General features: G+C 46.5%; 1 protein-coding gene across 1 annotated transcript in view; it reads left to right on the top strand.

Moving 5' to 3' along the window:
• Positions 1-13,322, top strand: part of LOC115161768 (intersectin-2) — a 41,594-nt gene that overhangs the window by 13,277 nt on the left and 14,995 nt on the right. The window contains exons 3-11 of the mRNA XM_029712553.1: positions 615-707; positions 1,046-1,109; positions 3,712-3,896; positions 4,007-4,249; positions 5,342-5,435; positions 5,996-6,138; positions 12,017-12,080; positions 12,158-12,295; positions 12,809-12,986. Coding sequence (XP_029568413.1) covers positions 615-707; positions 1,046-1,109; positions 3,712-3,896; positions 4,007-4,249; positions 5,342-5,435; positions 5,996-6,138; positions 12,017-12,080; positions 12,158-12,295; positions 12,809-12,986 — 1,202 coding nt within the window. The remainder of the gene's footprint in view (positions 1-614; positions 708-1,045; positions 1,110-3,711; positions 3,897-4,006; positions 4,250-5,341; positions 5,436-5,995; positions 6,139-12,016; positions 12,081-12,157; positions 12,296-12,808; positions 12,987-13,322) is intronic.

Raw genomic sequence — 13,322 nt, 5'->3', positions numbered from 1 at the left:
ACGTCCCTCTGTTATGTGGTTCTCCCTGTTCAGTCTGAAGCTACGATGTGAAATTTGCCTGGATTAACAGGGCGAAACCCTACTGAGAAGACAGATCAGTCCCAGCACAAACATACTCTACCTACTGGATCAATAGATTTAAGTAATATTGTCCTGTACTGTAAGCCTCATGTCCACTTTCAGTAAGCCTCATGTCCACTTTCAGTAAGCCTCATGTCCACTTTCAGTAAGCCCCATGTCCACTTTCAGTAAGCCCCATGTCCACTTTCAGTAAGCCCCATGTCCACTTTCAGTAAGCCCCATGTCCACTTTCAGTAAGCCCTTGGGGGGGGTGGCTCAGTTGGTACAGTGTGGCGCTTGCAATGCCAGAGTTGTGGGTTCAATTCCCACGAGGGACCAGTATGAAAATGTATGCACTCACTACTGTAAGTTTCTCCGGATAAGAGTGTCTGCTAAATGACTAAAGTGTAAAAATGTGTCTTACTACCACAGACCTGTTTGCCTTGTCCTGACAGACGTGTCCTGACAGACGTGCCCTGATAGACGTGTAGGCCTTTCCCTCTGGGAGAACTGAGATGGGTGTCTGTCTCTTTCTTCCCTCTCTCCGTCTCCAGGTGACCTCAGTGTGTGGGCTATCTCTCCAGAAGAGAGGAACAAACATGATAAACAGTTTGACACCCTCTCTCCCACCATGGGCTACATCTCAGGTACCAAGACACCGCATGCATCCACACCAATATTTTACTACGGTTTTCTCCCCCATCTCTCCATACTGTGATGTCTTTTCTGTTTTTGTTCTCTCTCTTGCTCTTTCTCTCTCTTGCGCTCTCTCTCTCGTTCTCATTCTCTCTCTCTCGTTCTCATTCTCTCTCTCTCGTTCTCTCTCTCTCGTTCTCTCTCTCTCGTTCTCTCTCTCTCGTTCTCTCTCTCTCTCGTTCTCTCTCTCTCTCGTTCTCTCTCTCTCTCGTTCTCTCTCTCGTTCTCTCTCTCTCGTTCTCTCTCTCGTTCTCTCTCATTCTCTCTCTCTCTCGTTCTCTCTCCCCAGGGGAGCAGGCCAGAAAGTTCTTCTTGCAGTCGGGTCTTCCCTCCTCGGTTCTTGCAGAGATATGGTGAACATACACACACACACACACACACACACACACACTGTAATAGGAATTTCCAGGTGAATAAGGAGAGCAGTCGTTAATAAGGTCATTTAAAAAGATTTTACAAGTTGCTCAACAGAGAATTATAGTATTATTAACCTGGTTAATCCTTAACAGTCTAAGCTGAGGGGGGGGGGGGGTAATTTAGCTATTTGATTTTGATAAAACATTTGATTTGATTTATTAGGATCCCCATTAGCCAATGGCGACAGATAGTCTTACTGTGATCCGACATAACGAAAACGACATTACAGACAAAACCATTGAATTTGGCCTTACTGCTATTAGCACATAGAAACGCATTGGATACCAGATTGTTTTTCAAGGGAAAAACAGATGGTCAAAAAATAAAGTTTGTTTTAAAGTGTCTGTCCTGTATCTGAGAGATATAAGAAGACCAGGGTTATTATTATTATTATTTGTTACCCATATTTAACCAACTTATTTCAGAAAGTATTCACACCCTTTGACTTTCCATTTTGTCGTGTTACATCTTGAATTTAGAATGGATTACATTGTCACTGGCCTACACACAATACCCAGTAATGTCAAATTGGAATTATGTTTTTCAAGACTTTTACAAATTAATACAAAATCAAAGGCTAAAATATCTTGAGTCAACAGTTATTCAATCCCTTTGTTATGGCCTAAATAAGTGAATGGGTAAAATGTGCTTAACAAGTCACTCTGTGTGCAGTAATAGTGTTGAACATGATTTTTGAATGACAACCTCATCTCTGTACCCCACACATACAATTATCTGTAGGGTCCCTCAGTCGAGCAGTGCATTTCAAACACAGATTCAACCACAAAGACCAGGGAGGTTTTCCATTGCCTCACAAAAAAGGGCACCTATTGGTAGATACAGATTTTTTAAAAAGCAGACATTGAATATCCCTTTGAGCATGGTGACATTATTAATTACACTTTGGATGGTGTATCAATACACCGAGTCAAAGATACAGGCGTCCTTCCTAACTCAGTTGCCAGAGAGGAAGGAAACCACTTAGTCATTACACCATGAGGCCAATGGTGACTTTAAAACAGTTACAGAGTTTAATGGCTGTGATAGGAGAAAGCTGAGGATGGATCAACAACATTGTAGTTACTCCACAATACTAACCTAAATGACAGTGAAAAGAAGGATCCTGTACAGAATAAAAATATTTCAAAACATGCATCCTGTTTGCAACAATGCACTAAAGTAATAATGCAAAGAATGTGGCAAAGAAATTAACTTTTTGTCCTGAATTTTTTCTTTTTGTCCTACAAAGTGTTAGGTTTGGAGCAAATCCAATACAACACATTACTGAATACCACTCTCCATATTTCCAAGCATAATGGCGGCTGCATCATGTTATGGGTATGCTTGTAATCATTAAGTACTGGGGAGTTTTTCAGGATAAAAAAGAAACAGAATGGAGCTAAGCACAGGCAAAATCCTAGAGGAAAACCTGGTTCAGTCTGCTTTCCACCAGACACTGGGAGATGAATTCACATTTCAGCAGGACAATAACCTAAAACACAAGGCCAAATCTACACTGGATTTTCTTACCAAGAAGACAGTCAAGAAGAGTCGCGGAGTTACACTTTTGAATTAAATCGACTCCAAAATCTATGTTCAAGACCTGAAAATGGTTGTCTAGCGATGATCAACAACCAATTTGACAGTGTAAAGAATTTTGAAAAGAATGTTGAACAATCCAGGTGTGGAAAGCTCTTAGAGATTTCCCCAGAAAGACTTACAGATGTAATCACTGAAGGCATTGTATTCTTCTGTACATTTTTCAGACTGTCACCGGGCTACCTTCAGATGTGTCTTGTAAGGTGTGTTAGAGCAAAACAACCAAAATGTTTGTGTTCGTGGGAGTCTCACCTTTCATATTAGTGTGTAGCCCAAACTGTTCGGACTCTACAGACCGATTCCGCAGATGCGGAAGGCTGCCATTGGCAGATGCGGTGGATAGATATAAAAAAAACATCTCTAACTTAAACAGACTGATGTTGATGTGGACGTCAACTCTAGGGGGTTTCAACATACTAATCAGACAGAAACACATGTAAACGCCAGCTGAGAGGCTTTTAGGAAGTCCGTACTGAATTACACACTGTCACAGAATACAGTAATAATCAGTGTCTTCGGGCCTTGCGCCTCCAGTCTGGTGTCAAACACTATCAACATATTTAAGAACGATCCATAACATTCAACCCTCACCTTGCACTAACAGAACACTGGCAGATTGTTTATTACAGAAAGGGAAAATATAAAACATGCTAAACATTAACTTTACTCACATTTCTCACACACACACACACACACACCCCTCCGTGCTGGCATTAGATCTTGTGACCAGCTGCTCTCCAGTCACACACAGGGTAAGGAAGTAACACCTAACACATAAGCAATATGTCTACATGTTTGTGCCCCATGTGAGGATATTCCATAGTAATGACCCTCTCTGACCCCCAGGGCGCTGGCTGACATGAGTAAGGATGGGAAGATGGACAGGGTTTGTGCCCCATGTGAGGATATTCCATAGTAATGACCCTCTCTGACCCCCAGGGCGCTGGCTGACATGAGTAAGGATGGGAAGATGGACAGGTTGGAGTTCTCCATCTCTATGAAGCTCATTAAGCTCAAACTGCAGGGCACGCCCCTTCTCTCAACTTTACCAATCATCATGAAGCAGCCGCCAGTGCCCGCCCCTAACCCCTCCTCTACAGACGCCATGTCCGCCTCGCGCTACGGTACTTTAAAACAGACACACATACATAGACTTCTCTTCTGTTCTCAATATGTCTGTAGATGCTTTATCGTAAGATTTATTTTGGCTCTTTAATGTTGTGTGTTTCTCCAGGAATGGGTTCCGTGCCAAACCTTTCTATGATGCCCGGAGGCATCGCCATGCTCACCCCTAACCTCTCACCCATGACACCTATGAGCGGCCTCACCCCCATGATCCCAACAGCTACAGGCATGGCCCCCCTGGTTTCCACGTCAACGATGCCCATTCCCTTGCTGCCGTCCCTTGGCAGCCCCGCTTTGCCCAACGGCACTATGGGTGTTCTACAGCAACTCCCACCAGGACACATGGGGACAGGTAAGAGGAGGACTGTCTCTGTATGTCTCTGTCTCTCTCTGTATGTTTCTCTGTCTCTCGGTCACTTTCTCTCTCTCTCTCTGTATGTCTCTGTGTCACTCTCTGGGTCTCTCTCTCTCTCTCTGTATGTCTGTCTCTGTGTCACTCTCTCTGGGTCTCTCTCTCTCTCTGTATGCATCTCTGTCTCTGTGTCACTCTCTCAGGCTCTCTCTCTCTCTGTATGTCTGTCTCTGTGTCACTCTCTCTGGGTCTCTCTCTGTATGTCTGTCTGTCTCTGTCACTCTCTCTGGGTCTGTCTCTCTGTATGTCTCTGTGTCACTCTCTCTTGGTCTCTCTCTCTGTATGTCTCTGTCTCTTTGTCGGTGTCTCTCTCTGTATGTCTCTCTGTTTCTTTGTCGGTCTCTCTCTCTCTGTATGTCTCTGTATCTCTCTCTGTATGTGTCTCTCTCTGTGTCTTCCTCTCTCATCAGTGGTTTTCAACAGGTGTGCTGCAAAACGTTCCCTCATCTTATACACCAGGTTGATTAGATTTGGGAGCACCAGTGTCTCCTAAAAACAGCATCATACATTGAACTCGTCTTTATCGATGTTTCAGGCAGTTGTTACTGTTGAATAATTTATTTGAATGGTGCTCATCATGAGCAAAGTCATTTGGGTCATTTGACTTCACCTGTGAGAACCCTTAGCACAGGCAGGCCAGATTAGGCTGAGCTGTACCACGGCCTCTGTCACAGAGACAAACAGAGCATGGCTTTAAAATGTAGAAACTCGCTTGTCTCAAACTGTTTAAAAGTAATGATCCGTATTATCAGAGGTACGTTTCTATCTCGTATTCACAGGACGTATTCACAGGGGTACACACATTCATCATAATGAGTAAGGAACTATGAAAATAATTTGTCACGGAAAAGTGTTTATTTTTATTATGGATCAGGGTCGTTAGGACGGCAATCTGTCTGGAAATGAAATGAGAGTAGAAACTGCTGTGTCACCAGGCTCTACTGAGTGGACATCATGCTGTATTTGTAATGTAACCATACAATGTTAATAGAAATGGCCTTCATAAGGAACTCAATCAACATGTGTGTCCAGGCATGCCTCCCTCTGCACTATATGCATCCTCTCCTCTGGGTCTCTCTCCTGGGATCAACAAAGCTACGTCACTGTTGGACCTGGGCTCAAGCAGGTAACACAGCCACACACACAGCCACACACACACACACACACACACACACACACACACACACACACACACACACACACACACACACACACACACACACACACACTCTTAATAGAATCAGATTCTGATCTCTACTCATTTAGATGCCAATGGACTATTTCTATAACTCCATTATATGATCCCTTTCTCTCTCTCTCTCTCTCCCTCCATCCCTCTCCCTCCATCCCTCTCTCTCTCCCTCTCTCTCATCTCTCTCTCTCCATCTCTCTCTCTCCATCTCTCTCTCTCTCTCCATCTCTCTCTCTCTCTCATCCCTCTCATCTCTCTCTCATCTCTCTCTCATCTCTCTCTCTCTCATCCCTCTCTCATCCCTCTCTCCATCCCTCTCTCTCTCCCTCTCTCTCCATCCCTCTCTCTCTCTCTCATCCCTCTCTACCTCGATCTCTCTCCCTCTATCCCTCCATCCTCTATCCCTCCATCTCTCTCTCTATCCCTCCATCTCTCTCTCTCCATCCCTCCACCTCCATCTCTCTCTCTCTCTCCATCCCCTCTCTGGTCTCTAGATCCAACTCGTCCTCCACCACCTCCCTGGCAGGTAGTTCTCCGAAGACCGCTCCCTCTGACTGGGCCGTGCCTAACGCCTCGCGCCTCAAATACAGACAGCAGTTTAACAGCCTGGACAAGCACATGACGGGATACCTCACAGGTGGGTGCTGCTGGGAAATGTAGGCAAACAGATGAGCGGTGAGCGGCCATCCGACAGGAGGGTGGCTATAGGTAATGTAGTTTACCTCACAGACAGGTATAGGTAATGTAGTTTGCCTCAAACAGGTATAGGTAAGGTAATGCAGTTTACCTCACAGGCATGTATAGGTCATGTAGTTTGCCTTACAGAAAGGTATAGGTAATGCAGTTTGCCTCACAGACAGGTATAGGTAATGCAGTTTGCCTCAAGACAGGTATAGGTAATGCAGTTTGCCTCACAGACAGGTATAGGTAATGCAGTTTGCCTCACAGACAGGTATAGGTAATGCAGTTTGCCTCAAGACAGGTATAGGTAATAGGGTTTGCCTCACAGACAGGTATAGGTAATGCAGTTTGCCTCACAGACAGGTATAGGTAATGCAGTTTACCTCACAGACAGGTATAGGTAATGCAGTTTACCTCAGACAGGTATAGGTAATGCAGGTAACTGGATATTGCAGCAATATGAGAGGATGTAAATGAAGCCGTTAGCTTGGTGAAGAAAAGGAAGAAACTACAGCAGACTATTGAAATTCCAGTGCAGTCTAAAATGTGATGTGCCTGTGTTTTATATACACTCATGCGGCCAGTTTATTAGGTACACCCTCAATTGGTATGACGGGACCTAACGCGTGCCAGGAAAACATTCCTCATTACGATTACACCACCGCCACCAAATGATTCGTCAGACCAGGCGATGTTTTTCCACTCCTCTATAGTCCAGTGTTGGTGGTCGCGTGCCCACTGTAGATCCCGGTCTGGCCGTCTGCTGCAATAGCCCTTCCTTTAGAAGGACCGACATACGTTCTGAGATTCCGTTCTGTACACCACTGTTGTACTGAGCCGTTATTTGTCTGTTTGTGGCCAACCTGTTAGCTTGCATAATTCTTGCCGTTCTCCTTCGACCTCTCATCAACGAGCTGTTTTCACCCACAGGACTGCCGCTGACTGGATATTTTTGTTTGTCTCACCATTCTCTCTAAACCCTAGACACTGTCGCGCGTGAAAGCCCAGGATGCCGGCCGTTTCTGACATATTGAAACCACCGCGTCTGGCACCGACGATCATACCACACTCCAAGTCGCTTAGGTCACTAATTTTGCCCATTCTAACGTACAATCGAATAGTAACTGAATGCCTCAATGTCTGTCTGCTTGCTTTATATAGCAAGCCACAGCCACTGTCTGTAGGAGCACATTTTTGGGGGGGAATGCGGGGTGTACCTAATAAACTGGCCACTGAGTGTATATTTCCACACTATAAGGTAAGAATAATACTGTGAAAGTTCTGATTGATGCTCTTTTAGTGTAAGAGCTATTTGAAATTTGAGCCTGTTTTGGTGGGATGGAGTTTTGACCTTCCATTGGGACGTCACCATTTGGTAAATTAGTTAAGAGAGTACCAAACCTCTTTGTCCATAACAGCTAATTTTCAGTTTTCCCCTACCCACTCGCTAGCTGTCCAGAGCACATCGGACTGTTAGCTTAAGAGGCCCATCGGACAAATTCTTTGGCCACCATACCTATTTTGCCAATTGGCCTGGTTTACCACACGGAGCCCTGCTGATCCGTCTGTCGACGTAATAGCACGAGGGGGCCACAACAGACTTTCGTCCGTCGCGACGTCCCTCCAAGGCCTTTCTGCTAACTTGCTAGCTGCCTGAAGCCACTCATTGGACTCCTTTGATTCACTCGGATACGCATGCCTCTCACTAACGTCAATATGCCTTGGTCATTGCTGTTTTGGTTAGTGTTTATTGCCTTATTTCACTGTAGAGGCTCTAGCCCTGCTCAATACGCCTTATTTAACACTTTAGTTCCACCTACCACACGTGATGACATCACCTGGTTTAAATGATATTTCTAGAGACAATATCTTTTTCATCGTCACTCTATGCACAGGTTTACCCCCACTGTATTCACATCCTACCATACCTTTGTCTGTACGTTATGCCTTGAATCTACCCTACCGTGCCCAGAAATCTGCTTCTTTTACTCTCTGTTCCAAATGTACTAGGCGACCAGTTCTTTTAGCCTTTAGCCGTACCCTTATCCTACTCCTCCTCTGTACCTCTGGTGATGTGGAGGTTAATCCAGGTCCTGCAGTGCCTATTTCCACTCCCATTCCCCAGGCGCTATCATTTGTAGACTTCTGTAACCGTAATAGCCTTGGTTTCATGCATGTTAACATTAGAAGCCTCCTCCCTAAGTTTTTTTTATTCACTGCCCTAGCACACTCTGCCAACCCGGATGTCTTAGCTGTGTCTGAATCCTGGCTTAGGAAGTCCACCAAAAACCCTGACATTTTCATCCCTAACAATAACATTTTCCGACAAGATAGAACTGCCAAAGTGGGCGGTGTTGCAATCTACTGCAGAGATAGTAATACAGAACTCTGCAGGCTATCCAGGTCTGTACCCAAACAAATTTGAGCTTCTACTTTTAAAAATCTACCTTTACAGAAATAAGTCTCTCACCATTGCCGCTTGCTATAGACCCCCCTCTGCCCCTAGCTGTGCCATGGACACCATATGTGAATTGATTGCCCCCCATCTATCTTCAGAGTTCGTGCTGCTAGATGACCTAAACTGGGACATGGTTAACACCTCGGCCATCCTACAATCTAAGCTTGATGCCCTCAATCTCACACAAATTATCAATGAACCCACCAGGTACAACCCCAAATCCGTAAACAAGGGCACCCTCATAGATATCATCCTGACCAGCTTGCCCTCCAAATACACCTCTGCTGTTTTCAACCAGGATCTTAGCGATCACTACCTCATTGCCTGAGTCTGTTATGGGTCCGCGGTCAAACGACTACCCCTCATCACTGTCAAACGCTCCCTAAAACACTTCAGGCCTTTCTAATCGACCTGGTCCAGGTATCCTGGAAGGCTATTGACCTCATCCCGTCAGTAGAGGATGCCTGGTCATTCTTTAAAAGTGCCTTCCTCACCATCTTAAATAAGCATGCCCCATTGAAAAAATGTAGAACCAGGAACAGATCTAGCCCTTCGTTCTCTCCAGACCTGACTGCCCTTGACCAGCACAAAAACATCCTGTGGCGTTCTGCATTAGCATCGAATAGCCCCGTGATATGCAACTTTTCTGGAAGTTAGGAAACAATATACACAGGCAGTTAGGAAAGCAAAGGCTAGCTTTTTCAAGCAGAAATTTGTATCCTGTAGCACAAACTCCAAAAAGTTCTGGGACACTGTAAAGTCCATGGAGAATAAGAGCACCTCCTCCCAGCTGCCCACTGCACTTAGGCTAGGAAACACTATCACCACCGATAAATCCACTATAATTGAGAATTTCAATAAGCATTTTTCTACGGCTGGCCATGCTTTCAACCTGGCTACCCCTACCCCGGTAAACAGCCCTGCACTCCCCTCAGCAACTTGCCCAAGCCTCCCCCATTTCTCCTTCACCCAAATCCAGATAGCTGATGTTCTGAAAGAGCTGCAAAATCTGGACCCCTACAAATCAGCCGGGCTAGACAATCTGCCGAAATTGTTGCAACACCTATCACTAGCCTGTTCAATCTATCTTTCGTATCGTCTGAGATTCCCAAAGATTGGAAAGCTTCTGTGGTCATCCCCCTCTTCAAAGGGGTAGACACTCTAGACCCAAACTGCTACAGACCTATATCTATCCTACCCTTCCTTTCTAAGGTCTTCGAAAGCCAAGTTAACAAACAGATTACCGACCATTTCGAATCCCACCGTACCTTCTCCGCTATGCAATCTGGTTTCAGAGCTGGTCATGGGTGCACCTCAGCCATGCTCAAGGTCCTAAATGATATCATAACCGCCATCGATAAGATACATTACTGTGCATTGACCTGGCCAAGGCTTTCGACTCTGTCAATCACCACATTCTTATTGGCAGACTCAACAGCCTTGGTTTCTCAAATGATTGACTTGCCTGTTTCACCAACTACTTCTCTGATAGAGTTCAGTGTGTCAAATTGGAGGGCCTATTGTCCGGACCTCTGGAAGTCTCTATGGGGGTGCCACAGGGTTCAATTCTTGGGCCAACTCTTTTCTCTGTATACATCAATGATGTCGCTCTTGCTGCTGGTGAGTCTCTGATCCACCTCTACTCAGACGACACCATTCTGTGTACTTCTGGCCCTTCTTTGGACACTGTGTTAACTAACCTCCAGACGAACTTCAATGCCATACAACTCTCCTTCCGTGGCCTCCAACTGCTCTTAAATACAAGTAAAACTAAATGCATGCTCTTCAACCGATCGCTGCCCGCACCTGCCCGCCCGTCCAGCATCACTACTCTGGACGGCTCCGACTTAGAATATGTGGATAACTACAAATAGACTCACATTAAGCATCTCCAATCCAAAATTAAATCTAGAATGGGATTCCTATTTCGCAACAAAGCATCCTTCACTCATGCTGCCAAACATACCCTCGTGAAACTGACCATCCTACCGATCCTCGACTTCGGCGATGTCATTTATAAAATAGCCTCCAACACACTACTCAACAAATTGGATGCAGTCTATCACAGTGCCATCTGCCTTATCTCAGCTCACTGGTCACCATAGCAGCACCCACCTGTAGCACGCGCTCCAGCAGGTATATCTCACTGGTCACCATAGCAGCACCCACCTGTAGCACGCGCTCCAGCAGGTATATCTCACTGGTCACCATAGCAGCACCCACCTGTAGCACGCGCTCCAGCAGGTATATCTCACTGGTCACCATAGCAGCACCCACCTGTAGCACGCGCTCCAGCAGGTATATCTCACTGGTCACCATAGCAGCACCCACCTGTAGCACGCGCTCCAGCAGGTATATCTCACTGGTCACCATAGCAGCACCCACCTGTAGCACGCGCTCCAGCAGGTATATCTCACTGGTCACCATAGCAGCACCCACCTGTAGCACGCGCTCCAGCAGGTATATCTCACTGGTCACCATAGCAGCACCCACCTGTAGCACGCGCTCCAGCAGGTATATCTCACTGGTCACCATAGCAGCACCCACCTGTAGCATGCGCTCCAGCAGGTATATCTCACTGGTCACCATAGCAGCACCCACCTGTAGCACGCGCTCCAGCAGGTATATCTCACTGGTCACCATAGCAGCACCCACCTGTAGCATGCGCTCCAGCAGGTATATCTCACTGGTCACCATAGCAGCACCCACCTGTAGCATGCGCTCCAGCAGGTATATCTCACTGGTCACCATAGCAGCACCCACCTGTAGCATGCGCTCCAGCAGGTATATCTCACTGGTCACCATAGCAGCACCCACCTGTAGCACGCGCTCCAGCAGGTATATCTCACTGGTCACCATAGCAGCACCCACCTGTAGCATGCGCTCCAGCAGGTATATCTCACTGGTCACCATAGCAGCACCCACCTGTAGCACGCGCTCCAGCAGGTATATCTCACTGGTCACCATAGCAGCACCCACCTGTAGCATGCGCTCCAGCAGGTATATCTCACTGGTCACCATAGCAGCACCCACCTGTAGCATGCGCTCCAGCAGGTATATCTCACTGGTCACCATAGCAGCACCCACCTGTAGCATGCGCTCCAGCAGGTATATCTCACTGGTCACCATAGCAGCACCCACCTGTAGCATGCGCTCCAGCAGGTATATCTCACTGGTCACCATAGCAGCACCCACCTGTAGCACGCGCTCCAGCAGGTATATCTCACTGGTCACCATAGCAGCACCCACCTGTAGCACGCGCTCCAGCAGGTATATCTCACTGGTCACCCCCCAAAGCCAATTCCTCCTTTGGCCGCCTTTCCTTTATTTCAGTTATGAGAAATGGACTGAGGTTGCTTTATTCTGTGTGTTTCAGGTCCGCAAGTGAGGAATGCCATGGCAACCACTCTGCTCACTCATACACAGCTGGCCACCATCTGGTGAATATGCCTTCATCGTCATCATATCATTATCTTGTACCTGTATAAGAACGTGTGTGTGTGTGTGTGTGTGTCAGGACCCTGGCTGATGTAGATAAGGATGGGACGCTAAGAGGAGAGGAGTTTATTCTGGCCATGCATCTAGTGGATGTGGCCAAGACCGGAAAACCCTTACCCCTCACACTACCAACAGAACTAATACCACCATCCGAGAGGTACACACACACACACTACAAACAGAACTAATACCACCATCAGAGAGGTACACACACACACACTACCAACAGAACTAATACCACCATCCGAGAGGTACACACACACACACACACTACCAACAGAACTAATACCACCATCAGAGAGGTACACACACACACACTACCAACAGAACTAATACCACCATCAGAGAGGTACACACACACACACACACACACACTACCAACAGACCATCAGAGAGGTACACACACACACACACACACACACACACACACACACACACACACACACACACACACACACACACACACACACACACACACACACACTACCAACAGAACTAATACCACCACCAGAGAGGTACACACACACACACACACACACACACACACACACACACTACCAACAGAACGAATACCACCATCAGAGAGGTACACACACACACACACACACACAACCAACAGAATTAATACCACCATCAGAGAGGTACATGCTCACACCCCTGTTTCTTGTAGGGGTTCTGTGAATGGGACCAGCTTGTCTCTCTATGCTGGCATCACTGAAGAACTGGAGGCTGAGCCACCACAGATAACCAAAAACAACTGTACGTACACACACACTCACACACACACTCTCATACTCTCACTCATACTCTGTCTGTCTGTCTGTCTGTCTGTCTGTCTGTCTGTCTGTCTGTCTGTCTGTCTGTCTGTCTGTCTGTCTGTCTGTCTGTCTGTCTGTCTGTCGCTCTCTGTCTGTCTGTCGCTCTCTGTCTGTCTGTCGCTCTCTGTCTGTCTGTCTGTCTGTCTGTCTGTCGCTCTCTGTCTGTCTGTCGCTCTCTGTCTGTCTGTCGCTCTCTGTCTCTCTTTTTGTCTTTGTCTCTGTCGGTCACTTTCTCTCTTTTGTCTTTGTCTCTGTCGGTCTCTTTCTCTCTCTCTGTCTTTGTCTCTGTCGGTCTCTTTCTCTCTCTCTGTCGGTCTCTTTCTCTGTCGGTCTCTTTCTCTCTCTCTCTCTCTCTCTGTCGGTCTC

This window comes from Salmo trutta, chromosome 25 (assembly GCF_901001165.1).
Source record: "Salmo trutta chromosome 25, fSalTru1.1, whole genome shotgun sequence".
In the NCBI taxonomy this organism is placed as follows: Eukaryota; Metazoa; Chordata; class Actinopteri; order Salmoniformes; family Salmonidae; genus Salmo; species Salmo trutta.
The sequence above is the reverse complement of the archived record's forward strand: the minus strand, read 5'-3'. Positions and strand labels throughout refer to the sequence as shown.